Raw genomic sequence first — 25245 nt, forward strand, 5'->3', positions numbered from 1 at the left:
GAGCCGCACAGTCCGCGCCGGCCGCCTGCCCGCACCGACGCTCCCGTGCCCGCCCGCCCGCCCGCCGCGCACAGGTAACGGGGCCGCCGCCCAGAACCGGCTCCTCTGGCTCGCGGCAGTTGGGAGCACTGAGCGGAGCGGCCGGGGGACATCGCCCTGCTCCCCCCGGCGCGGCTCAGCGGGGAGGGAACAGGTCGCGGGGGCCGCTGCGCGGTGCGACGAGGGCCTTTCTCCGCCGGGGAAAAAGAGGGAATCGCCGGCGGAGGGGGCGACAGGTGAGGGCGACCCCATGCCCGCAGGGAGGGCAGTGCCGCCCCCGCCGGGCGGGGGCCGGGGTGCGGGCGGCCGGCGCTGCCGGGTGTGGTCTCCGGCCGGGAGCCCTGCCCGGGCGCGGAGGAGTCGGGGCGGCCGCCCCTCGGCCGCTCTCGCTTCCCTCCCTCCGCCTAGCCCCCCCCACCCCCCCCATCCTCAACGCCCAGGCCTTCCCCCCCCATCCTCCGCCCATCCTCCCCGCCCCGGCCGAGGGGTCCGGGCGAGAGCGGCGGCTCCCCCGGGACTGGAGGGGGCTCCTCCTCCGCCGCTCCCCTCCCCCGCGCCGAATCCCCCGGGGATGGACCCGCGGGCTTTCCCTATTCCGGGGCGGGGACGCGGCATCCTTCCCCGGGGGCGCTGGGCGGAGGGGAGCGGGATCGGGGCGGGCCGGGCTCCGGCGCCCACCCGCCGTGACAAAGGCGGCGGGCGCGGCGCTCGGTGTCCCCGCGGCGGGCGCGGCGCAGGGAGGGAGGGAGGGAGGGAGGGGCGGCCGCAGCGCCCCGGGGCCGCCCGCCCGCCCCGCCCTCCGCTCCGCCCGCCCCCGGGCCGCTCCATTTTCTGCTGTCACCGCGCTCGCCGTGCCGGAGCCGCGGCAGCGCCCAGCCCGCGGGGGCGACAGGCGACCCGCCCGCCCGGGGATGCTGCCGCGGCAGCCTGCGGTGCCCCGAGGGCTGGCGGCGGGGCCGGCATTGCGAGTACGTTTGGCCTGGTCACGGCGAGCGGTAAATCACCGCCGCCATACGGTTGCTTTAAAATGGCTCCTTAACCCCGCGGCGCGCGGTGTGGGCGAGCTGTTCAACGGGCGTTCGTTCGGCAGCCAACGCTCGGTTTGTGCCTCCCTGCTGGGGACGGCAGCCGTTAAAACTTGCAGTTACCTGCAGTGTTAAAATGTGCTTAATTTATTCCCGAAGACGGAGCATAGCCCTGCCATTGTTTCTCCTAACGTCATGTATAATGGCAAAAATGGTTAAAAATGAAAATATTTGATTGGGGTGTGGGGAACATACAGAAATGGATAAAGTACTCATGACCAAAACTGGTTCATGCTTTAATAATCTTGTTAAACTTTAAAGGATAATGTATCCGCAAGGCACATTATCAGTTCCTCCAGATTATCAAGTTAGGATACACAGAAGGGTGGGGAGTCAGGGAGAAGTATTTTTCTTCCTCTGTCAAAAGAAATTCTCAATACCTCTGTTTAGCAGAGTTTCATTTTTTAAAATTTTTTTAAGCGCCGATAGGAGAGATTATGAAGCATTTCTGAACAGTTGTGCTATCTGAAATACTGATGTTGAGGTCTTATTTTTAAGTAGTAAAATTTTCTTTTGTTTGTGAAAGTACAGCCTCCCGGGCCGAGCAGCAATACCTGACACAGAACATCCCATAATGGGGATTCCCATTTTGGCAAAGGGAGTTAGCATTGTGAGAAGGTGTACAGCTCACAATTGAGATATTTGTTGCACTGTGACTTCTTAACATCCAGTGTGGGATTTAATTTGCAGATGTTTATATGAAGTACCTCTGCCTGTAACCAATTCTATTAAGGCTCAGAATGTTCCTTGGTATTCTTTGTCCAACCTTTATTGGGTTGTCTCCTGTGGAAAGCTTACTATTGGATGTTTTCTTTGTCAATTTTGCTGCACTGATAATGTAGTCTTATGAAAGAGTGGTGGCGAGAATTAGGATAATTTTTTGGCATAAGATAGAAATTATTTTGTTTTGGTTCACCTTTGGATGCTTTTGTTTGTGTTTATTAAAATAACATACTTCTGAAAGTTTACAGTTTTTCTTGAGGAATCAGTGGCTCTAACTCTCTACTCCATGTGTCCATGTGTTTGAGCAGCCAGTGCTGCTAGTATGCCCTCTGTGCTGGATTTCAGTTGTACCTCTTACAGTTCCAAACTAGAGAATACACGTTGCTCTGCCGATGAAGTTAAAACGCCTTTGTCCTTGACCAATGTCTGAATAATGCCTCACTATTTTTCCTCTTTAGAAATATCAACATGGATAAAAATGAGCTGGTGCAGAAGGCCAAACTGGCTGAGCAGGCTGAAAGATATGATGACATGGCAAGTTGCATGAAATCTGTGACTGAGCAAGGAGCTGAGTTGTCCAATGAAGAGAGGAATCTTCTCTCTGTTGCCTATAAAAATGTTGTAGGAGCCCGTAGGTCATCCTGGAGAGTCGTCTCAAGTATTGAACAAAAGACGGAAGGCGCTGAGAAAAAACAGCAGATGGCTCGAGAATACAGAGAGAAAATTGAGACCGAGCTAAGAGACATCTGCAATGATGTGCTGGTGAGAAATAATGAAACTGTTGATCCATTTTTACTTAGAGTTGCAAAGTAAATGGTGTTGGGCCTCTGGGACTATTTCTAGTCTGTCAGTAAAGCTGTGGTCTCCTGTGCTATTTCTGACAATAAGGTTTAAAAAAAAGTCTGAGTTTTTCTTTCCCTCTAATGTGCTACTTATTTATATACAAATTATAGTTATGACTGCTAATAAACTTGGAGGCATGTAGAAACATTATTGTACATAAAGTAGTAGAATTTATGAAAGGTTAACATATTTCCCTGAGACTGAACTGTGTACAGGTGTAGTTTGGGGGTTTCTCCCCCCCCCCCCCCAGTACCCCTTTAATGCAGTATTTGTATCCTAAGATCTCTTCAATTTCTGCAATTTTAATACGCTGCTGTGGTTGTAAGAGGTAGTTCTTACTCTACGGAAATTGTGCTCCTCCCTGGGTAAGATGATGTAATGTTAGTTATGACTCAGCCGTGCAGAAAATTGCTTGCAGGAAGAGGCAGTAGAAATGCTGTGATACCTGCTTAAACTTAAATTTTTTTTGTAGCAAACTCAAAGGGTGTTCAAGTTAGGCATTTTCTGAGACTTGTAGTTATCTTAATATGTGCATGTGTACAGCAAGCAACCCTGTATTTTCACTGGGAGGTTGGTTTATGAAATCCAAACCTCTTCCAAATGCTTATTCCGGATTGTCAGTTTTTTTCAACTGCACACTCCTGTGGTGCTTCAGTGAGCACACAGGGAGCAGCTGCTCAGTCCTACAGCCGGTTGAGAGGTAGAGGGTATGTCAGCAATGGAGTTGTCCACTGCACTGTGGATGCTGCTGGCTGTCATCCCATATGTGACAAGGGATCACCTGCCGGTGACAGAATGACATGCAGCATGAGGGAACGTTAAATAGCTAAGTGCCTGAAGGTCTGATACCATGTGAATGTTAAGATCAATGAGAAGCATAAATTTTGCTTGATGTGTGAGATAACTAAATTATACAGGTGGTGATAGCTTCTAGAAGGCTGGTTCTCTAAGGGTTTGTAAGAGTCAGCATGGATAACTGAGCCTTGGCTTCCAGTTCAGGCTGGCTGCTATGGTTATTGTAACACACCCAATTTTGTATGTTTTATCTCGTGTAAGGATAGCTCTTGTAACTTCTACTCTGAAAATAAAATGCAGAACTTACTCATAGGAAAGAACTGATTTACTAGTACTTGCGTTGTAAAGTGGTAGCTCATCTATTCAAGCCAAAGAAATGAGGATCATTTGGCATCAAATCTGGCATTCTAAATGGTTGTTATTTCTTTCTTTAATTTTTTTACTAATGGGAAAGTTGGGGTGGGGGTGGATGTTTACAGTTTAAGGTCTGAAATTCTTTTGTAAGCTACATTTTGGTTTAAGAAATTCTTTTAATTAAATCTGGGCTTATAAACCTTAGAAGAATTTAGTGTTTGCAATTAATTTTTTTGTCTGATAATGGGAACCATGTTAAGGTGAAACTAGCTTTTATTGTGCATGCTAAATACGGAAACTAAAACAAAACCCAGCTTTTGAGTTTGCTGCAACTAGAGTGCCTGGGAGGGGAGGAATATGGGTGGAGAATCTTGTTAAATCTTGTGAATCTCAAAATGGACTTGAATTTCTCTTTGTGTTAATGAGACATACATAATTCAAAGAAGTTACTGTTCTTTGACAGGCTACTATTTTTAAGAAGCTAATGACTGACTAATTTTTAACATCACCAGTCCAAGTTTTCTTAATACATTAAAGAAAAATTACTGTCCAGAAGAAACAATGCCTTGAGCAGTGATTAGCAGTAATAAAACTACTTTTTTAGACTTGCATTTAAAAAGAAAAAAATTACAACTTTTGTATTCAAATGATAGGATATAAAAATACTTTTAAATGACATGTGCTACCTTTGATGTTGCCAATTGCTTTGAAGATCTAGATTTATGTTTAAAACTATACTCTTGTTTTCTTTCTTGAAGTATCCTATGCATGTTCATTCTTACCTAGAAATGTGGGTGACTATTGCTTTAACAGAGAAAAAAAAGAACTGTGGTAAGATTCATTTGTTTACCATGAACACAGGAGTCTGTACAATGCTACGTGCAAATGTAGAACTAGGGTTTGGTTTAGTTTTTGGGGTTATTTTCAGAGGAACTCTGTCATTTTTATGCAGCATAATCTAATCTATAACTGTTTACAGAAGTGAAAAGTGGGGCTTACCCAATCTTAATTGGTGTGATGTATACCATTATTAAATAAGACCTGAGATGTTAAACTTTCAAAGCTTTTAATCATGAGCCTTATGAATTAGAGTACAAAAGCAGCTCTGCAACTTCTGTATCTTTTATTGAAGCTGTGGCTCTGTTTGAGCTGTTGTTGTGTCTTCAGTTGTCTGCTAGTGTCTTAAGTAATGTTTAATGCCCCGGGGTGTTACATCACAGCTGAGTATGACTGCAGTCCTAACTTCAGTGTTGAAGGGAGGAAGGCAATTTAGAGAATGTGTTTGTGACTAGAAGAGTGTGGCCAAAGCTGGCTCCTCTGCAGCTTCCTGCTCTCTTCCCTCATTTATTGGAATGAAATCTAGTGTACTGGAAGAAATAGCTCCTCTAATCCTATAGATACCAAATATACCAAACTCCACCTGGGCTTTGTTTCCATCTCTTCTACTAATTTACAGAGAGAGTAGGAGCAATTAATGACAAACTTCTTGCTTGCTTCATCCCTGACAAACTTCTTTCTTGCTTCATCCCTCTTGGGCCCAATGATAAAAGTTTTAATAGTTATGTGGTCAGGTACAAATGTTTGTTTTTCTCCTTTACACTGTCCTTTCAACAGGAAAAGACAGCATCTGCATCCTTGCCACTTCCTGAGTCTTTTTTCTTCAGCCTGCCATGGTAGTACATCTACAACTCTACAAAAGAGTTGAGCTCATCCTTGTTTCCTGCAGCCTCAGAGTGCTGCTGTACAAAGAAGAGACCTCTTAAATATCTTGTTCCAGCACCAATTCTGTCAGATATGCATTTAAATATATTAAAGCATAATATAACCAGCTCTAGTTTGGAGTTGGTCTGGTAGTGCTGGTAAAGATCAAATAATTATGGCACATTGAGTGTAGTACAAGTTGCTTGCACTGTGGCCATGAAGAGTATATTTCCAGATTCTTCAGTAGTAATGCAGTGTGTGTGATGCTCTGTGTAAGGAAGTACATTGCCATACTTGAGCATCTGAAAAGTGCTTTGAGTATTATAGAAAATTTCCAATTGATACAGGAAATTAGGCTTTAGATAAGTACTTTTCCTCATGTTAGCTAAGTGTGTGCTTCAAGTTCTGTTTCAGTTTTTATAGTAGAAAGGAGGGTCTGTCTAAAGTGCCAGTATAATGATCTATAGTCAACTTTGATTTGTCATTTCCATAGTAAAAATCGTTATTAATATAACAGGTGTGGATTTTCTTTAAACTGCTGTTAGCAGAGAAGTGAGTTGTAACTGAAGTGATTCAAATTAAATCTGCAGTAAGCTGAGTTTTTCAGCTAACAAGGGTTCTGAAGTACAGAGAAGAATGGAGAGGTCTTTGAATAGCCAACACCCTGTACTGCTTGTATGTTAGATGTTCTCAAGAGCTCTGGGAGCTTTCAGGAAGTCTCTTACATGAGCCAAATGTAAACTAATAGTTGAAAACATGACTGGCTATCTGTGCATTAGGATGGATATAATTGCAGACAGTTGCACTCTTCCAGGCTGGCACATCCTGCAGCCATCCCTGCATGTGCTCCAGGTGCACAGTATGTGACAGTTCCCACGTCCTTGCCCAATGCCCAGTCTTCCCCCTCCAAGTTCACTGCAGAAATGCCCTAAGTGCATCTCCTCTGGCAGTACCCAAGCACCCTTTCACCATTTCTTTTCCCTTTTAGTTGTTAAGGTCTGGAGAACTTGTGCAAACCTTGGCTGCCCTTCAGCCTTCTGGAGTTACTGTTAGACATTGGTGCTGCTCAGCACTTTCCCCCCACTCCTTTCCTGCCAGAAAAGCAGCAGGTTAATGGTGTTGTTTAGGACTGTCCAGTAAGATGAATTGTTTGCTTTCTTCACTACATTATTTTTTCCAAATTTCACCTCAGAAGCCTAAAAACGTACTCCTTGTGTGCTCATACTTGAGACTTCTTTGCACTTGTTATGGATGCTTTGCTTTTTAGAAGTGGTAATTGTGAGAGCAGAAGGTTCAGCTGTATCTCAGATTAGTGACTTTAGGTTTACATATCTTTTTTATGTATGTTGCTTGAGAGGGGGAGTAGAATGTTTAGTAACCTGTCATGGGGCTGCAGTTCACTGGGGGAAGGGGGTGTAATTCCATTCCAAATGCATCTAAATGGCTTTTTAAAGAGCATACCACAGAATTAATGCCTATTGCCATTATTCTCAAATTACTGTGGAACTATTTTCTATTGCCTGCAAACATCTAATAAGTTACTCTGTTAAGTTCTATAAAATGTTTAATAATTCTTAATGATAGGGTTGGGAAATTTGGTCTTCTCTCCTACAAGAAGCCCTATGTTTTTGGACATGCACATGTGAGAATTGTCTTTTTAAAACTCAGCCACTGCATGCTCAGTGTGTCCTCCTGATAGTTAAAGTGCACAGCTAACCTGTAGACTCAGGTTACCACACAACCTTCTTGCTATGATGATATCTGCTGCTAACAGAAAATTGTGTTCTGACTGAAAATCAGTACCTTCAGTTCTGTGATTCCTTCAGGCTTGCTTAATTTTTTATTTTTTACTGCACTTTGTCTTTGAGTTCTGTGTCATTTTTTTCAGAAAAAAGGGGAGACATTTGTAGAACCTTCTATTTGCAGGAATGTCAGTCAGAAAGGGGTGATTAATGTGTTGAAATCTGGGAGTTAGGTGCCCAGAAGAATTGAGGTTAGAAGGGAGGTCATTGTGTTCACCTCTGGTCAGAACAGATCTAGTTTGATCACTTTGCTCAAGGCCTTGTCAGTGACATTTTTATAATCTTTAAGCATGGAGATTCCACAGGCTGTTTTAATATTTGTTCATGTTGTTAAGGAAAGAATACTTGTGTGGAATCAGAGCTTCTCAAGTTCCAACTTGTCTGCTCTCTCCCGTGATGTCACTGTAGACCTGAAGGAAGAGTCTGGTTCCACCGTCTCTAGGCAGCTGAACACAGCAGTAAGATCTGCTGGAATTCTCTGGGCTGCAGAAACCCATCTCTCTGTCTTGCCTTGTCCCTCATGGGCTCCAGCCCCATAGTCCCTTCAGTATATCTTTGTTTTGCTTGTGCTGTGGAGCTCAAACCTGGACATAGAACTCAAGATGTCATCTCAAGTTGTTAAAATTTGCGCTAAAAGATAGTTATTGGTAATGTGTTAGTGACATCTGTAAAAATATGTGAGTACTCTGGTTCACAAATGCTTCTGTGAATGAGCTTTTATATATTGCAGAGCAAAATGTAGCCAGGATTTGCTGACTTAGAAGAGTGGTTATAATTTAAGCTTTTGTCTAACTCTACAAGCCTGGCTTTTTCAAGTGAGGGTTTGGTTGGTATCATTGCTCATATGAATTGAAGGTAGGAAGCAGAGGCAATTGGTATCAACCTCATTATTTCACTCACTTCCCTGATTGTAGCTACACCCTTTAAGGTTTGGGGGTTTTTTTGGCTGTTGGTTTTTTATTTTGGTTTGGGTTGTTGGTTTGGTTTTTGTTGGGTTTTTTTTTTTTTTGGTTGTTGTTATTTGCCTGCAGTGAAAGCAGCGCCTAAGCTAGACTAATTTCCTTTACTTTTGTGAGTGATTAGACTGTTGCAAAACTGTTGAATCTTTGATAATTAAATCATCATTCATGGATCAGTTTAAATATGAGATTATTTGTGTTGCTTTTAATTTATTCTAATCTTAGCAAGAAGGGCATCCATAATGTTGACACATATATTTAATGCTCCTGTTTATCATAAAATCAGCTAAGGTGCTCTGCATAAATGCAGCTACTTCTTACATTAACTCTGCTTGCACGTGTGTAAACACATATGTACATGTATCTGCATCCTCTTGCATTTATTGCAAGTAGGAGAAACCTTTACTATAACCACTAGTCTGCTGTACTAATGTCATTTGGCATTAATGTTTAATAATTTGCTTTGATTTACAGTAAAAAGGTACAGAGTGCTTATACTGTTCAAAAGCATCGGAGTAACAACTTGCTTTGTTTGACAGCAGCCTTCTTTGTTCAAGTACTTTATGTACCTACTGCTGATACTCAGTTCTAAACAGCAAAATAAAGTAAGTTGATAGCTTAGTCACCTGTGACAGGTAACTCTTCATCTTCTTTGTGCTGCTGAAGGAAGAACTTCATTGCATGTACTTACAATTTTGTGAAGCTGATAATTGCATTTGTTTCACTGGTTGGTTGCTTAGAAATCTAAGAAGCAGAAACACTGCATTGCTGATGTATCAGCTTCTTGTGCATGTGGAAACTGTTAGTGATAGCAACATAAAATTTAGAATATGAGCAGAGTTAGTGCATAATCTCTGCACATCTGTACAGACAAATGCTGCACTGTCTCTGGTTTTATCTGGAAACTTCTGTCTCGTTACCCCACACGTGACAGGAGTGCGTTTCTGAAACAGGTTCTCAGACACTTTACTTGTACTCTGCTGTGGGCACACGTCAGCTCCTGCCTCTGAAGCTGCTTGTCCATTCAGGCAGTAGTTGACTACCATTTTTAAATAGCTTGGGAAAGCTTGTGCTATTGAAGTTGATTGAACAGAATTAAGATTGTGATTATTTCTTAAAGTTTTTTTTTTTAACTGGATGTGAACTTTTGTGCAGTAGATTATTTTTCTTGAAAACTGACAGAAGATTGGCAGTGCCTCTTCGAAGGGAAGTAATAAAAAAGTCATGTTCTGCTGAGACCAACAGTAAATTCTTAAATTTTTTTATCAGATATAATATGTTGGACTCCATGATCTCAGAGGGCTTTTCCAACCTACTTGATTCTGTGATTCTATAAGGCATCTCACATGAGGCTGAGAAAAGTTTCAGTTGGTGGTGGTAGGGTTTTTTTCTGGATATTACCCTTTGTGATTATGTTACAAAAGATTCAACAAAGGTAATCTGATCTTTCAACTGGTCATTTTCTCCTAGTGCAGATTAGGTTTACATTGCTAAAATAGCATTTTTCCTGATAGAATGTTTTTATTAACACTGTATGTATAGTGAGCCCCTAGTCAATCCATATTCTGCTTCAGGAGGTTTGAAATCTGCTCAGAGTGCAAGCTGCTAAAAAATAAATGGCTCCTGCTTCTATTTCTGAGCAAGGATAAAAAGTGTTGCATCATATTTATGGGGAGTTTTATTAGTATTTGTTTAGAGACCAAAACTGTGGAGTCTTAAGACATGTTCTGGTTTGGAGTACAGCTGCAATAGCTGTAGCTGAGACCTACATCCTGGGCAGAAATTCTTAACCAAGTCAGTTGGTTTCGGTTTTTTATTATCTCAAGTTTCACAGAGGATGTTGTGAAAGGAATAATGATTGATGCATCTGGTACCATTTTATTTTGATGCAAGTCCCCAGTATTCAAGAAGCAGTTTAATGAGGTGGTGCTGAGAAAAAAAGGCCCAGGTAAAAATTACATACTGACTTTGATCCTCAGTGGAAACTGTTTATTAAGATCTATAGCGATGCATCAAAAATATTAAGACTTTAATCCTAATGTTTTTATATTAAGTGTCTTTACAGCTGCTGCCTTTCATATGAGTTTCCTCAGCGTGGGTTACCAAATTGGGGAGGTATTTTTACCTGTGCTTCAGAATTTGATTCCCTCACTGTCATGTTTGTTACGCATGCTTTGGTAGAAAACAATAAGGATTGGCAGGAAACACCTGAGGAATCTTTTGAATTATCTCAAGAGTGTATCCTGATATAAGGCACACTTGCCTCCCTTGCCATAAACACAAATTGGAAAGCAAAACCGTGGAAGAAACTAGCTAATAAAGGGCATGGTGGTCTGAGTTGGGGAAGGCAGATCTGCAAAGGGAGCTACATGTGTGGCTGTAAAAGTGTGAACTGAGATGCTGCTCCTCATTGCCTCAGGTGCTGTGTGCTTCTTGTTTTGCTGACCAGTGGTGTGTCCATGCCAAGCACCCTGTATGCATTTTTGTGCCTACATCTGCTTCTAACTGACTTGTATCTCTCTCCCAGCATGTGTCTCAGCATGAAGATGATTTTTCAGGGTGTTCTTCCATGTTTCCTTCACCTGCCCATAGTGATGCTGCTTTTGTTCTCTTTTCTAAAGGAGCACATTTAGACTGGTTTACTAGTACTTTTCTGTATAAACTAAAATTTCTTGCCATTTTTTCTGTCATATGGGATTTTCTTCTGTCCATTAGTCCTTTTAGATCTTTTTTCAGTTACCGTCTTGCTACTCAGACTTCATTTCCTCTGCTCATTTCCTTTTTAGATCTTCACCAGATTGACTACAGTGAAACTGCTAATCAAGTGTACCTTTCTCCTGCTCTTAGCAATTCCACATCTCCCCCTGTTGCATAAACACTGCAAATTACTCACAGTCAAATTCTTCCCTTCCCTTTTAAGATCCATTGTCCCAAATTCTGAATTCCATTCCTGCTGAGGGTCGTGCTTCTCACTTCATGTCTTCCAGCCAGCCTTGTCACTTTTCTCAAACTTCTGCTGCTTTTTCTGTGGACAGCCAATTTGATGGGAAGAAAGAATAACTGGTACTGAGAACAGGCAGCAGGCTGCTTTCCTTCTTCAGCAGATGTTTCAGCAGAGATCTACAGTGCCTCAGCAGCCACTAATAGTGACAGCTTTTCTTGTCCTTCATGAATTTAAAAAACAAGAGTTCTTCCATGTCATCTTCATCCCTATGTCATATACCATGGGTGGGGTGACAAGCGAGTTGAAGTTCAGCTAGTACTCTTGTGTAATTCATTCTCAAAATTAGAAAAAGCATAACTATTGTTAGGTGTCTTTTGATACTGAATGAAAACAAAAAGACTACTTACTTAGTAAACAAAAAGCCAGGTTATTTCAGAGAAGAACTGATAGTATTTAAAGTACCTAAAGTCTATCAGTGTATTCTCTTTTGAGTTTTCCCATTCTGCACCTTGGTTCTTTTGTGCAAGAATAATATATTTTTTATTTCTCCTATAGTTGTAGTGTTTTTATTCAATTCAATATCTCAATAATTAATTTTTTCCATATTTAAAAGTAAGGCTTCTCATTCCAAGTACTTTAACTGTGTATTATCCACTAATTGCTCCTACATTTTCCTAGAATCTGATGACTGTTCTTATTTTCCTGCTTGTCAAGAGGGAAATCTATAAATAGAAAATCGAGCTGTTGATGCAATCATCTCTAGTGCATTAATAATTATCTAAAGTTTCTAGGCAATAACAGGTACAGAGACCAAGCCTTTAATAAAGAGAAATAATCACTGAACTAGAAGCAACAAGGCAAAACTGAGCATTAAAATAAAATTAATTTTATGTTCTTATGGTGGATTTGGGAATATATTTCTGGCCCACAGATGTCATTTGCCAAAGATGCAAATGCTTTTAAAACAAGAGTGGTTTTAGGCTTCAAGGAAAGGACTCTTCAAGTATTTGTGTTGGCTTCCAGTCTTCAACTGCAGGGCTCACCACAGTTGGACAGCTGAAGCATGTCCACTTGCAGTAAGAAGCAGGCAGAATTTTAGGAGAAGGTTGGCTATTGGGGTTTATTGGTAACTACTTGTTAGGCTTCTTTCACATTCCTAAGTCTGATAACTCTTAACCTTTCAGACTTGATCTTGCAAAACCACAGGAGCCTTGATGAAAAGCCTTTCATCAAAGTGGCTCAAAATGTGATGTACTTCATGTTGCCGCCTGTTGACTGTACCCTGTTCAGGCAGTAGAATATGTGTAAGAATGAAAGAAGTCAATCTCTCTCCAGTTTAGTGTTTAAAATAAGCCAGGATTGAAATTCACCATCAGGATAATTCAAGGTGTGTGCTGACAGTGTCTGGTATGTCTTTGGAGACCAAGACTTTTCTCTAGTACTTGCTGAGAGTGAGGGAATGTTCCAAATCCTGCCAGTGGTATGTGGGCACAGCTGACATCATCTGAGTTTGAGTGTGTTTGTTGGCCAGTGCAGAGAGGCAGAAAGCTGTTGGCTTTGTCATAGCCAGAATTGCAGGTGTGAAGTGCTGAAGCCTGATCTTTGAACAGCCAGCATATTAGTAAGAGTTGATAGTCAGATTTAGTACTTTTAAAAAAAGTAATTCCCATTAAATCTTTCTGAAAAGACTTACAGAAAGTGCTAGAAGCACTTGTACAAGGTGTAGCAGGTTTGGGCTGAAAAGTGCTCTAAAATGCTGCTGGATCTGCCTAGTTGACTACTATGGTATGGTTTGTTTCACAGCAGTTAGATTCTTGCTGTCAAATTAAAAGCTCTGACAATTACTGCTGTCTCCTTGGGGGGTTTCAAAGGCAGGGACTGTTTAGTTTTGTTCAGAAAACTGTTCCTACCAGATGCTGTAATTAACTGCCCATGTGTTAGTATATATCCAGCCTGGATGGGAGTTTCACATGGTAGCAAGGAACATCATGAACAAGCCTGAGACCTTAACTACACATAATCTAATAATAGACATGGGCTGCATGGGCTGCAGTTGTCAGGGTGCTGTATGCATTGCAGTGATGCAGATCACCTAACTGAGCCAGTCTGGGACTAGCTGCTCCAGCTTCAGTGGCCTGCATGGTGATCAGCTCTATACTGATAAACACTGCCCTATCGACTCGTAAGGGAGACAGAAGGTGGCCATGTATTGCTGGTACTACATCAGCTGTGCAAAAACAACCTATCAACAGAACTTAAATACCTAGATATTCCTCCTTGTGGAAAAAATGTATTCTCCAGAGATGCTTTGCAGTTAAACCTTTTAGAAAAGCCCACAAGATAAACAGTATTCCCCATAAGCTGTTGTGTTGGCAGATAGAAGGTTAGTAGCTTCCTTGGTCTTACCTGTCTGGCTTTCTGTAGTCGTACTGTGTCCATTCAGGTTATGCTTTCACAACCACTCTTTTGGATAAATCTGTACTCTGAATCTTCAGGCTAACTTTAAAGGAGTGATCTGTGTCTACTTCTGCCAGTAAAAGAAAATGATTCTGAAATATATGGACTATTACAAATAGAAGAAACTGAATTTATACGACCAAATAAATAATAGGGTAGGGATCTCCTTTCAATCATGTCACATGTTAGCTTTTAAATATTCACCTGCTTGCAGGGTTTATTGTTGCTGTTTATGAAGTATTTGGCATAAATAAAATTCTTCCAGAGATACGTGGCACACCAGTCCTACATGTTGTTTGTGTAGAATAGACTCTTTCATCCAAATATGAGTAAGCTCCCGGCGCAGTTTGACTTGGAGTCTCTGCATTGGCTATATTCTGTGAATAGCTGTTCAAAGGGATTTTCTCAGTTCATCAGTCTTTGAAATTCAGTATGGCTTTAGAACTTCTTGCAGTACAAGATTTACAGTGTTCAAGCTCATTTTGCCCTGCTGGTGTTGGTCTGTTTAAAAAGATAATTAGTAGTCTTCCCTCCTATCTGTCTACTGGTGCAGTTCACCCATGCAGTTTGCAAACAACTTCACCTCATTTGTGATCTTAAGCGAAGTTTAAATCTTGGAGCTTCGTTCCTGCTGTGTGAATGAGTAGGGATGAGGTCATTTTAATCAAATGACCTTCTGTAGAGATGAGGAATAATTTCTGTATCTGGAGTCACTAAAAATATTTTGGTCTGGCCAATTAATGGTGGATGCAGAAGAAGGGCAACTCCCCACGGTGCCGGAAGTGTAGGTTCAAACTGACACACCTGGTTTAATTGAAGTCTCACAGACAAAAACTGATAAGGAGCCTTGTTCTCATAGTTGTCACTGGAGGTCCTTGGCACTCATGAAAATGTCATAGCTGCAAACCCTGAAGCTCTCTAGTGGTGAGGACAGAGCGTGTAAGGAGCCACAGAGAGCTGAGGTGTGTGACCCATAAAGCTGCTGGCCTCCTGCTACATCCCAGCCTCACTGGGACAGAACTGGCTCTGAACCCTTCTCCTGGCATGGTGGATGCCCTCAGAAGGGTGCCTTTGGCAGGAGGCAGCTCAGCAGCCCTTTTGGCTGTCTCCAGAAAAATACTTCTGCTGCTGACTGGCTTGTGTTGAGTTCCTTCTGTTGCCAAGGAATTGTCTCTGCTGTCATTTGGATGGGAAGTGAGGACATGCAGGATTTTTCAGTGTCCCCCTGTGTGGTTATAAAATGAAGCTATATACCAAGTCCCACAGTACTGAAAAGGCCTAATGTTAAAGTTGACAAATACATCCACTATGTTGAAGCCACTAAAGAAAGTCCACTTACAGGTTTTGTCTCATTGTAGCATAGGCATGGCTGAACCTTGTCTGACTTTCATGTCTGTCAGCCTGATTTCTTTATTATCTGTCTGCTGCAATAGAAATGAGAGAGATGCTGTGATGGATTGCTTCATTTTGAGGAGTTTCATGCAAGTTTGAGTCGACCAATAAATATTCATTATTCATATAAATGAATTAGCAGTACTTTGATTAAAGAAAACAACAGAAACCAAGACCAGACTTGCTCTTCTTGCTCTTCCTGTGAATTACAGTTTTCTGTAGCTTAATAGTTGAGCTGGTAGGCAGAGCAGGTACCACAGGTGTCCATGTCACAGTGCAGTGGTTGCAGCCTGTCCCAGCAGTGTCCTGTGAGACATTCATTTAACCTGCTGGATGGATTCCTTGAGAGGAAAGTGCTGTTAAGCAGCCATCATTCTGTAAGCTGGAACTAAATTAGTTTTTCTGTTTCTGTGGTATCCTTGGAAGTAAAAGCTAAAAAAGTGAAGCAAAACTGCAATATCTCTCATCTAATTTATATGGGGAAAATGGCCAAAATCTGTACTAAAGCCTCTTTTAAAAATTATTCTCTGCATAGCCTTCACCAAATATATGTAACAGCCTTCTGATTGAATTCTGACTATTCAGGCATGCTGTACCTTTTTTGACTTTTAAATAACTGGCTTTTCTTTTAGAGTCTGACTTCAAGCACTCAATATCACAAAGTTTGACAAGCTTGTACCTTAATTTGACTGAATGTGTTGAAGCTAGTGATTTTTTTTTTCCATCATAATAGAATTCTTGCTAAATTACATGACTGCCTCAACTGTGTTAACTTGCTATGTTAACAAGCAGTTAGAATAATCTAGAAAAACCTGGTCTTAAATGTCAGCCCATGGGGAGAATTTGGTGGAGTGACTCTTTGTCACTCCAAAGCAAAGAGTTACTTTGCTTTAGAAGATAATGGAAATACCTGTTAGGACAGCACATAAAGTCACATAGAAGTGCTACAGAGCTGAATGTCAGATTGTTAGCTGTCTGGAAATGCAAGAATACAGGTTCACCTTGTGGTTTCTTGCTGGGAATGCCAGTGGAGCATTAAAGTTAATGGGAGCTGGGCTAAGGAAGCTTATTTATTGCCTGTGTATGTAAAATATTTAGGTCTCTGATTTGGTGACTGATGATATCAAATCCTTTTATTGTATCTTGGGGATGCAAGCTTTCTTCCATGGTATACCCTCTGCCCAGAGTCTTTGGACTACCTTATTTCTGCCAGAGTTCTGTATAGTGATTTATAAAAAGCCATCCTTTGTTCAAACAAAACTCATCTGCTAAATTGACACAGCCTCCTTCTCCCCATCAAGGCACACAATGCAGCATTCTTTTTAAATCTAGAATTGGAATCCAGAACACGTTCTCTAGCTGACTGTGTTATGTAGGATGTGAAGAAAATAAGCAAGAAGTAAAGCTGTCTTGACTTTGAAATAAATGGAAATATAATTGAATTGTTGGTTCAGCATATGTTCAAAACACTGTGTTCTTTGTTTCCCTTTTAGTCTCTGTTGGAAAAGTTCTTGATCCCCAATGCTTCTCAAGCAGAAAGCAAAGTTTTCTATTTGAAAATGAAAGGAGACTACTACCGTTACTTGGCTGAGGTTGCTGCCGGAGATGACAAGAAAGGTATTGTATGTCACCTTGTAGATAAACATTGTCCAGTTAGATTGTTTTTGGTGGGGTAGTGACACAACCCTCATTTTAGAGTAATTCTGATTTGCATGTAAATTTCTTTAGTAATAGGCTTCCTGTTTTCTAAAGGAATATCATAGATTGTTGGGTTTCACATGACTTACAGAAATGTTCACGTATGTGCTGATGGAGGCACAAAACTGACATTGAGGCACAAAATCTTGAAATTGTCTCCAACTTCCATATGCATGTATCTGGTTTACCACTGAAGCACTGGTTTATGCATTTCTGTCTGGCTGAATCTTAGGGGTTTTACCTCTTAGACTTAATCTTGCCATTCCTCCTGCATTTCTACAGCATATAAGAAGTCTGCATAGGTTCAATGAGCAAAGATACTAGAAACAACCTGGAGGAGAAAAGGTTTAATAAAATTAATCTTACTGTTAGGAAAGTTTCTTCTGTAAACATGATAGTTTAATGTCCAAATGTATTTTCTCAAATTTCTTATATTTTAATGTAAGCAGCTTGTAACAATTGTAGGTAAGTTGCTTTCACCTAATTTTAGTTTAAAAAGTTAATATTAGGCACTCATCATATTGAGTTCCTTTCCTGCTGTGGTGGGAGCCGCCCTGACAGCATTGCTGCCTCCGTGCAGAGTCCCCTTCAGTTGAGAGCAATGCATTAGCAAGATGCAGCTCGCTGCAAACAGTGCCAGGCTGTTTCCTGGAGCCACTTCAGGGCTGCTGGCAGTGTGCCCTGAGGAGCAGCACAGCAGCACAGAGCCAGCCTGCTGTGTCAGACTGCCTTGGGCTGCCCTGGGGATGCAGGAAGGCACAGGGGTGAGGAGTGCTGGGCTGCGCAGCCGCACTCTGCCCTCAGCAGCACCTGCAGCCCGTGGCTAAAGCCCCCAGTGTGCGCAGAACAGCGGCTGTGGGACCCCACACTGGATTGAGCCTGGCAGAGATGTGAAACAGACATGGAATAATTTCAGGGGGATAGATCTTTACTGGCATGTGTTATATCCACATTACACAGTGAAGCCCAGTTTTCCCAGCATGCTGGATAATAGGGAGTTAACACAGAGATCCTCATACTTAGTATGTAAGGCTGGATTTGATTTCTGAGTTTACTGCATGCAAACTGAGCCAGTCCTAGTGACTGCGGAATTGTATGTGTTACCAGTATTTTAGATCTGTTATACAGAGTTACCATGTTTTCCTTTGGTAATTTTAGTGATCTCTGTTCAAATGCATAGGAGGTACAATATTTTGAGTCCCAAAGTTTCTTTTTCTATTGAGGATTAAGTAACAGGCTCTAAAATTAGACTGTGAAAATCTTTGTTTAAAGTGCTTTTAAAGTTTATTTTTATTTAACCCAGTCTCCTGGCTGAGCAGTGTGTGGTGGGTTTCCAATTTTTCAATTCATCCCCCTCCAGTGTTTCATGTCACATGTTTTTCCTGTATGTGTTGTCTTTGACCTTGAAGAAGAGCAGTTGATAACTATTGTGTAGGAAAGAATGGCTTTTGAGTTGGAGCACTAAATACAGCAACAATATAAAGCTCCCAATAGTAGGAATTGGATTTTTATCTTCATAAACCACATTGTTTATTTTATCGGCTGGGGCTTCCTTACGGCAGTCTAGGAGACAGGAATGCCAAGCAGGTACCTCACTCCATTTTATCCTTTAACTTTGGAGCTGCACTTCCTAAAGAATTCAAGGTTAAAAACTTTTTAATACTGTGTGACTGATTTAAAAATTAACAGAATACATTGAGTTATGCACTAAGTGCTCTGAATTGTCACTCAAAAGGTAACTGTTTTCTCAAATAGGGAGAAAAAATACGCTTTTTGCTTTGAAATTATGTTAAAGAAAAATTACTGGAAAATAAAATTCCCAGCTTCATTTCCTGAAGTTAGTTGTTTTTCATTCTTCTTATTTTGCCTTTGATAAACAGCACAATTTTCTAAGGCTTTTCCATTGTGATAGGAGTTAAACATTTCTCACAATTTCTAAATTTAACTTGCAGTAAACCTAGTTCTTCTCAACTGCAATGTACTAACTTCTGGTCATATTCCACATTAGGGCATCTCTTTAATCTGAAGCATTCCATTATTAGTGGTGAGTGCAGAGAGAGCACTGTTGATGAACTGTGCAGTGCGTGTCCTCACTCTTCCATGTGGAAGAGAGCAATGTGATGCTTTAATTTTTGTAACTATCTAAAGGTGAACAAATGGTGATTGCATAGACATCCTGAGAGTATTAGTATTCAGTTGTTTTCAGACTTGGAGTCTGAAAACTCCGTACTTAAATCCTGCTGTGTTTTTGAGTCTACCTTATAATTCCTTTCTTTGTTTTTGAATCCGTGTGACTACACTCTTGCAGACATCAGGCTGGTTGCATTTCTGGTTTGATCCAGAAATGTTAGGGTTGGAATCCATTTTGCATCTGAATTGGATGACTTTCTGCCCACCTTTTTCTCAGATGCTGGTAGAGAGCTGAGGAACAAGTGCCCCTTTGTGCTCAGCATCCAGCAGCTCCCTGGCCCCTGCAGCCTGTGGGCTGTGTTGGGGCCATGATCTCTGACTTGTGCAGGCAGAACCTGCTCTAAGGTCGTGTGCCTTCAGTGAGAAAGGAAACTGTTGTTGAGCTCTTCAATCTTCATATACACATTGTGGTTGCTGGTTTTTGCCAAGTCTTAATAACTTGTACAACTGAACCAGTTAAGAGTGATGAGAGATTGATCTCTAAAATAAGGGACCCGAATTATTAATTTTTCTCCCTCAAAGTTTATAGGTACTGGAACTTCTAAGTTAGGTAAAAATGCTTTCCATATCTGCACTGGAAATAGAACTATGTTGGAAGCTTTTAAAAATACATACTTAGTTTGATTTAAGGTATGCCACACCATCTTTGCCAAGCAGTTTGAATGGAGACTCATAGATGTCTGTTTCTGAAAGGGTTCAGCATGACAGGCAAAGGTCATCAGTGTTTCCTGTGACTAAAATGTGGCTCTCTAATGCACTGCAGTGTTTAAAGACATTGATATTGTGGTACTGTATCAAGTATATGGTGGGTTTTATCTTCAGTGCTACAAAACTGCTGCAATCGTGTAAATACAAGTAGTCACAGGGCATTGGGAAGAGACTCAAACCTGTAATTTGGTCAGTAACAACTTCCCTCCTTTTTAATAATTTGAAAATGTAATTTAATAAAATTTTTATTAAATAGCCACTTGTTAGGTGAAGTGCTCATTCACAGGTGTTCACTCCTGACATGGTTTCTTCATGCAAGTGTGAACACAGTCCTGATTGTATCCTGCATACAGTGCATGAATTACTGACTTTTTGTGGGTTTTGTTTGTGTTTGTTTTTTCCCTAAAGGGATAGTGGAGCAATCACAACAGGCATATCAAGAAGCTTTTGAAATCAGTAAAAAGGAGATGCAACCAACACATCCCATCAGATTAGGTCTGGCTCTGAACTTCTCTGTGTTCTATTATGAGATTCTCAATTCCCCGGAGAAGGCCTGTTCCCTTGCAAAGACGGTAAGTCAAAGAGGGGGAAATTCCATTGAAATTATTTGCATAACCTTTTGTCACATGGCTAATGGAGTTGTTTGTTTTTATAACACTAGGCTTTTGATGAAGCAATTGCTGAACTTGATACATTAAGTGAAGAGTCATACAAAGACAGCACGCTAATAATGCAGTTACTGAGAGACAATTTGACAGTGAGTATCATCAAAGTTTGCAAATAGATTACAGAATTGGTCTTCTGGCACTTGAAGGTGTCCTTTCTGTTCCTGGCCATGGAGCTGTGTCTGTCACTCAGAAACAAGTCTATAGTACATCATCCTTCTGAGCTAAATATTTTTCCTACCTAGTTCGTTGGGGGTTTTTTTTTCTTGTTTTGCTTTGGTTGTTTTTGGTTTTGTTGTTTTGGTTTTTTTTTTTTTTTTTTTGTCTATACTAAAATTAACATGATTTACTGACAAATTAACCACATTTTCCAGATTATTTTATTCAAGGAATCTAGCATGTTTAAATGATGAGTCTGAACTGTGACTATCAAACCCACTACCCAGTGTTAAGCAGCATTTGAGAATACAGTTTCATTTGCCTCTTAAAGCTTATGTCAAATTTCATCTAGCTTATTCTGCATTAAAGTATCTGCAAGGAAGAGATTCTACATGAAAACTGGAAACAAAGCTAGCAAGTCCATTTAAGGACTTGTGGTTTAGAGGTTTTTTGTTTGGCTTTAATTTTGGTAAAGCTGAAATGGAAATTGATGTTAGCCAGGCTATTTCCATGGCAGTTGTAACATAACTGTCTTAATTAATTTTTTTTTCCTCCTTGGACTCACAGCTGTGGTGTAAGTTGTCAGAATAATCAAAATCTGCATCTTGTGTGTGGGATTTTTTTATCGTACTTTGAACTTTAAAACTGACAAAGATAAACATCTAAAGCAAATGAAAGTTAAATGTGAGCAAACATGCAAGAGTGTAATTAGATGGCTTAATTCACTCCTTGATCTGTGGGGAGAAGAGCTGCAAGCAAGAAATTAAAAAATAAGAAATATTTATTGTTGCCTCATGTAGCCCCTTGTTAACACTTTGTGCTTCTGATATCAGAGACCTTTGCAAAATAGCTGCACTGCTTTAAAAATAACTACAAGTAAAATTGTGCAGTTGTAAAAAACTGGAGTTGCCATACTTTCTGCTTTTGCATCTAACATTTAATTTCTCTTGTGTTTTGAGTCTTTTCCATGGGAATGGCAGCTTAACACTGCTGCAAAAATTACTTGTTATTGTTCCATTTGTTGCTTACAAAACAAATGGAAGTGATTTCTCAACCTCTGTATTGGAGACAGATAGAGGGTTGGCATTGCTCTCAGTGTCTGTGTACTGTCCCCTTGAGTGGGATTGCTCAAGAGCTGCCCTCTGAATGAGTGGTTTTGAAACAGGAGAGAAGCTGACTTTAATTGCTAACTTCCCAGTAAAAATAATGTAAAGGTTGTCATAGCAGTTGGAAAGCAAATTGTTTCACGCAAGAACAGAAGTCAGGCTGAGCTACTATAGTGTGTGAATTAGGGTAGTAGGTCTGAAAATTGATGTGAGCTTTCCATTGCAAGGAGAAAGCTGTAAACAGATGCAAGATTCTATAATCTTAAATGAGTGATGTGTCTTGCCTTAAATGCTTTGTGTGATCTGTACGAGTGCATTGATTCCATGTTTATCCACAACTACTTGAGGTAGAAAATAACTTTTGATATGTGTGTGACTGACAGACTACAGTGAATTTCATAAATATAAAAAAGGTCTGTTTTGCTAGTTATGCAAGTGGTGAAGTGTGAGGTAGGTGGGCTTTAGACAGAGATTTAGCATGTTGATCAGTTCTGTGCAGTTGCACTTTCCTCAGTTGTTGGTTATCTTACCTCGGGTCTTGTATGGCTAAAGAAGTGTTCATTCTGTGGAGACTGAAGGCAGAAAAGTGTTCAGAAGGCTGTTTAACATATCATCAAAATCTGTTTTACTGGAATTGCTCGGTAATTTCTTTGCTGTGTTATGAAATTTTGTTTTCTTTTATTAAATAAAAGGCAGTCCTTCCTAGGCATTTCCCTCCCACTCCGAGCAGATTGGTTAAACTGATCTCAGTGTCTCAATTGGTAAAATTAGTGATGCCCCTTTCTTAGCACTCAGGCCCTTTTGTGTTAATGAATGTGCATTTTGGATTGGACATGAGGCAAATTTTCATCACTAAAAGGGTTGTCAAGCAAGGTGGCCCAGGGAAGTGTTGAGTCACCATCCCTGAAATTATTTAATTTGTGTAGATGTAGTATTTGGAGACATGGTGGACTTGGCAGTGTTAAAGGTTGGACTTCATCATCTTGAAGGTCTTTTCCATCCTAAATTACTCTTGTGACTGTATTCTAGGGGTGATGATTTAGGATACAAACCTCTGATTTCTGAATTCTGATAAAATATGATAGAATTACAAGAATAGCACTGAATTCAGGTAATCTAGTAATACAATAATGTACTAAAGATTGCAGGGCAGGTCTAGAAGCAGACTATTGGTGTGCTGTTATCTTCAGTAAAATAGCTTGTTGCTTAATGCCTTCAGCAAGGAAGAGTAGGTGCAGATGCCATGCATTATGTTCAGAGCAAGGACAAGGCTACTGGTCTTGTACAGGTTTCATTGTTGCCTTCTGCTCCTCAAAGCATGAAATGTTTCTGAGGATAGATTTTAAAAATAAAGGCATTCTGTATGACTTCATTGGTACAGGACTGTCAGTGAAGAGAATGGTTGGTTTTACATTTTACCACCTTACACTACAGAGCATGAATCATTTGGTTAATGCTTCTCTAACTCCATAAAGTGAGAGATGACAAATGATATTGGGCTGGGAATAGTTTGGAAGCAGCCAGCATGGAGATAATTTGGTTCATGAAATAATTTCTTGGCATTGACTGTTACTCTGGAACTGATGCTCAGTTTCCTTAGCTGGTACTTAATCTTGATATATGGTTCCTTAGTATGATTTTATGGAGCTGAAAATAACATTTTGTGCATAGTGCATGCTTAGCCTGATTTTCTTCCATCCTTGCCCTGCCTGCCAAGTTGGCAGCTCAGTGTTCTGAAAGTTGCTAAAGGGGAGCACAACTAACTGAACAGAGCCAGGGGATAGAGACTTTTATGAAATATTTTGGGCTTTAAAAAGACAGAGAAAACCTTCATATGCCTGTTCTGAAGAAAAAGTAACATTTGCTGTAGCACTGGATGTGGAGAGATAATTTTGCTGAAGCTTTTCCTTCAGAAAGGCATGTAAAACTTGCTTGAGGAGAAAGAAATTGCTGTTAGTTCCTGATTCTCACTTACCTGCTCTGTAGGCCTGATTCTTGCCTGCTTGTTAGTTGTATTTTAGTGAGCCCTGTGAGTTTGATACTTGGGTTTTCACTGTTCATAAACTTGCTCATTAAATGCAGTGTAGGGTTGGGTTGCCTAGAACTGAATTTCCATCTTCCATAGCCAAGAAATGGATTCATGTTACTGTGTGCCTTATTTTTCTCCACAGTGCTTAGTAGAACCTGTTAGAAGTTGCTATTATTAAGACATAGACCTTCTTTCTAAAAATTACTTACTAATTATTAGTAATAAATGTATAATAATGTACCTGTTACTCTGTTTTCTTTCCTAAACAGTTGTGGACATCCGATACCCAGGGAGACGAAGCCGAAGCAGGAGAAGGAGGGGAGAATTAACCAGCCTTCCAATTTCCATCTGCCTCATTCTGAAATTTAAACAGTAGACCATTTGTCATCCATGCTGTCCCACAAATAGTTTTTGTTTACGATTTGACAGGTTTATGTTACTTCTATTTGGATTTCTATATTTCCCATGTGGTTTTGTTTAATATTAGGGGAATAGAGCCAGTTAACATTTGGGGAATTTATCTGTTTTCATCTGAGGTGGCCAATATAGGGTTGTGAAATTTTTATACAAGTTTTACATGTTTGGCATAGTACTTTTGGTACATTGTGGCTTCCCACAAGGCCAGTGTTAAAACAGCTTTCTATGTCAGGCAAAGATGACTGCTTGCATATTGGTCTGTCACGATGGAAAAAAGGGATAATCAATGTTGCAGCCACAGGTGTAGTTAGTCTGAATATCCAAGCTGGAGCACACATGGCTGTGAAGAAACTGATGTCCCATAGATATTGCATGTCAGGGGAACATGTGACATCTGTGGAATATTCCAATCAAGTGTACATCTTTGATTGCAGCTGAAGTGTTCCTTAAGGCAGTTTGATAACCCAGTCAGCTTTCTCTAGAGAAGGACAGAGAAACGGTTCACATTCCATTATTTGTAAAGTTACCTGCTGTTGCTTTCATTATTTTTGCTACACATTTTATTTGTATTTAAATGGTTTAAGCAACCTAAGAACAAATGTACAAGTAAAGATGCAGTAAAAAATGAATTGCTTGATATTCATAATGACACTGTATATCGAGCACAGCAGTAAAACAAAAACCCATGTATTTAACTTTTTTAGGTTTTTTGCTTTTGTGATTTTTTTTTTGATACTTGCCTAACATGCATGTGCTGTAAAAATAGTTAACAGGGAAATAACTTGAGATGATGGCTAGCTTTGTTTAATGTCTTATGAAATTTTCATGAACAATCCAAGCATAACTGTTCAGAACATGTGTATTAAGTTGATGTAAGTGGAATAAAAGTTTTATGAATGGACTTTTCAACTACCTTGGGTGTAGATTTCATGTCATCTGTCTTCCTGCACCTTTAAGAGGAATGGCAGTACTAGACAGAAATTCAATATGAAACTGTATTTCTGTTATGGAAATTTGTACTACATATTTAGGTATTTAGTTCATTTTAGGGAAGTTGAGATTGAATACCCCGTATCTGATTTTAAGATTGTTCTAATTAATTAGTTTAGAACTTTTAGGTTGAGCATTCTGTCTGTTCCTGACTGGAGCTCTGGAGATACCTTAACATAGATGGTCCCC

At 40.6% G+C, this 25245-nt stretch overlaps 1 protein-coding gene across 2 annotated transcripts; it reads left to right on the top strand.

Annotated features, from left to right (window-relative positions):
• The first annotated feature begins 11 nt into the window (after nucleotides 1-11).
• On the top strand, nucleotides 12-24978 carry YWHAZ (tyrosine 3-monooxygenase/tryptophan 5-monooxygenase activation protein zeta). 2 transcript variants are annotated; one of them, XM_063171647.1, is made up of 6 exons: nucleotides 12-74; nucleotides 2306-2609; nucleotides 16588-16711; nucleotides 20099-20262; nucleotides 20352-20447; nucleotides 23919-24978. In XM_063171647.1, exons 2-6 carry the CDS (start codon nucleotides 2316-2318, stop codon nucleotides 23976-23978), a joined length of 738 nt encoding a protein of 245 aa, XP_063027717.1. In that variant the 5' UTR covers nucleotides 12-74; nucleotides 2306-2315; the 3' UTR covers nucleotides 23979-24978. The 2 variants fall into 2 exon arrangements, with proteins under 2 accessions (XP_063027717.1, XP_063027709.1); XM_063171639.1 differs by lacking the exon at nucleotides 12-74 and adding an exon at nucleotides 130-275.
• The last annotated feature ends 267 nt before the right edge of the window (nucleotides 24979-25245 follow it).

This window comes from Melospiza melodia, chromosome 1, assembly GCF_035770615.1.
Source record: "Melospiza melodia melodia isolate bMelMel2 chromosome 1, bMelMel2.pri, whole genome shotgun sequence".
In the NCBI taxonomy this organism is placed as follows: domain Eukaryota; kingdom Metazoa; phylum Chordata; class Aves; order Passeriformes; family Passerellidae; genus Melospiza; species Melospiza melodia.

Excerpts from the sequence above, each read along its gene's own strand:
- YWHAZ (XM_063171647.1), top strand. The coding sequence starts at position 2,316 with ATGGATAAAAATGAGCTGGTGCAGAAGGCCAAACTGGCTGAGCAGGCT. Across the intron at positions 2,610-16,587 it reads ACATCTGCAATGATGTGCTG|TCTCTGTTGGAAAAGTTCTT; the intron begins GTGAGAAATAAT and ends TTTCCCTTTTAG. Across the intron at positions 20,263-20,351 it reads CCTGTTCCCTTGCAAAGACG|GCTTTTGATGAAGCAATTGC; the intron begins GTAAGTCAAAGA and ends TTATAACACTAG.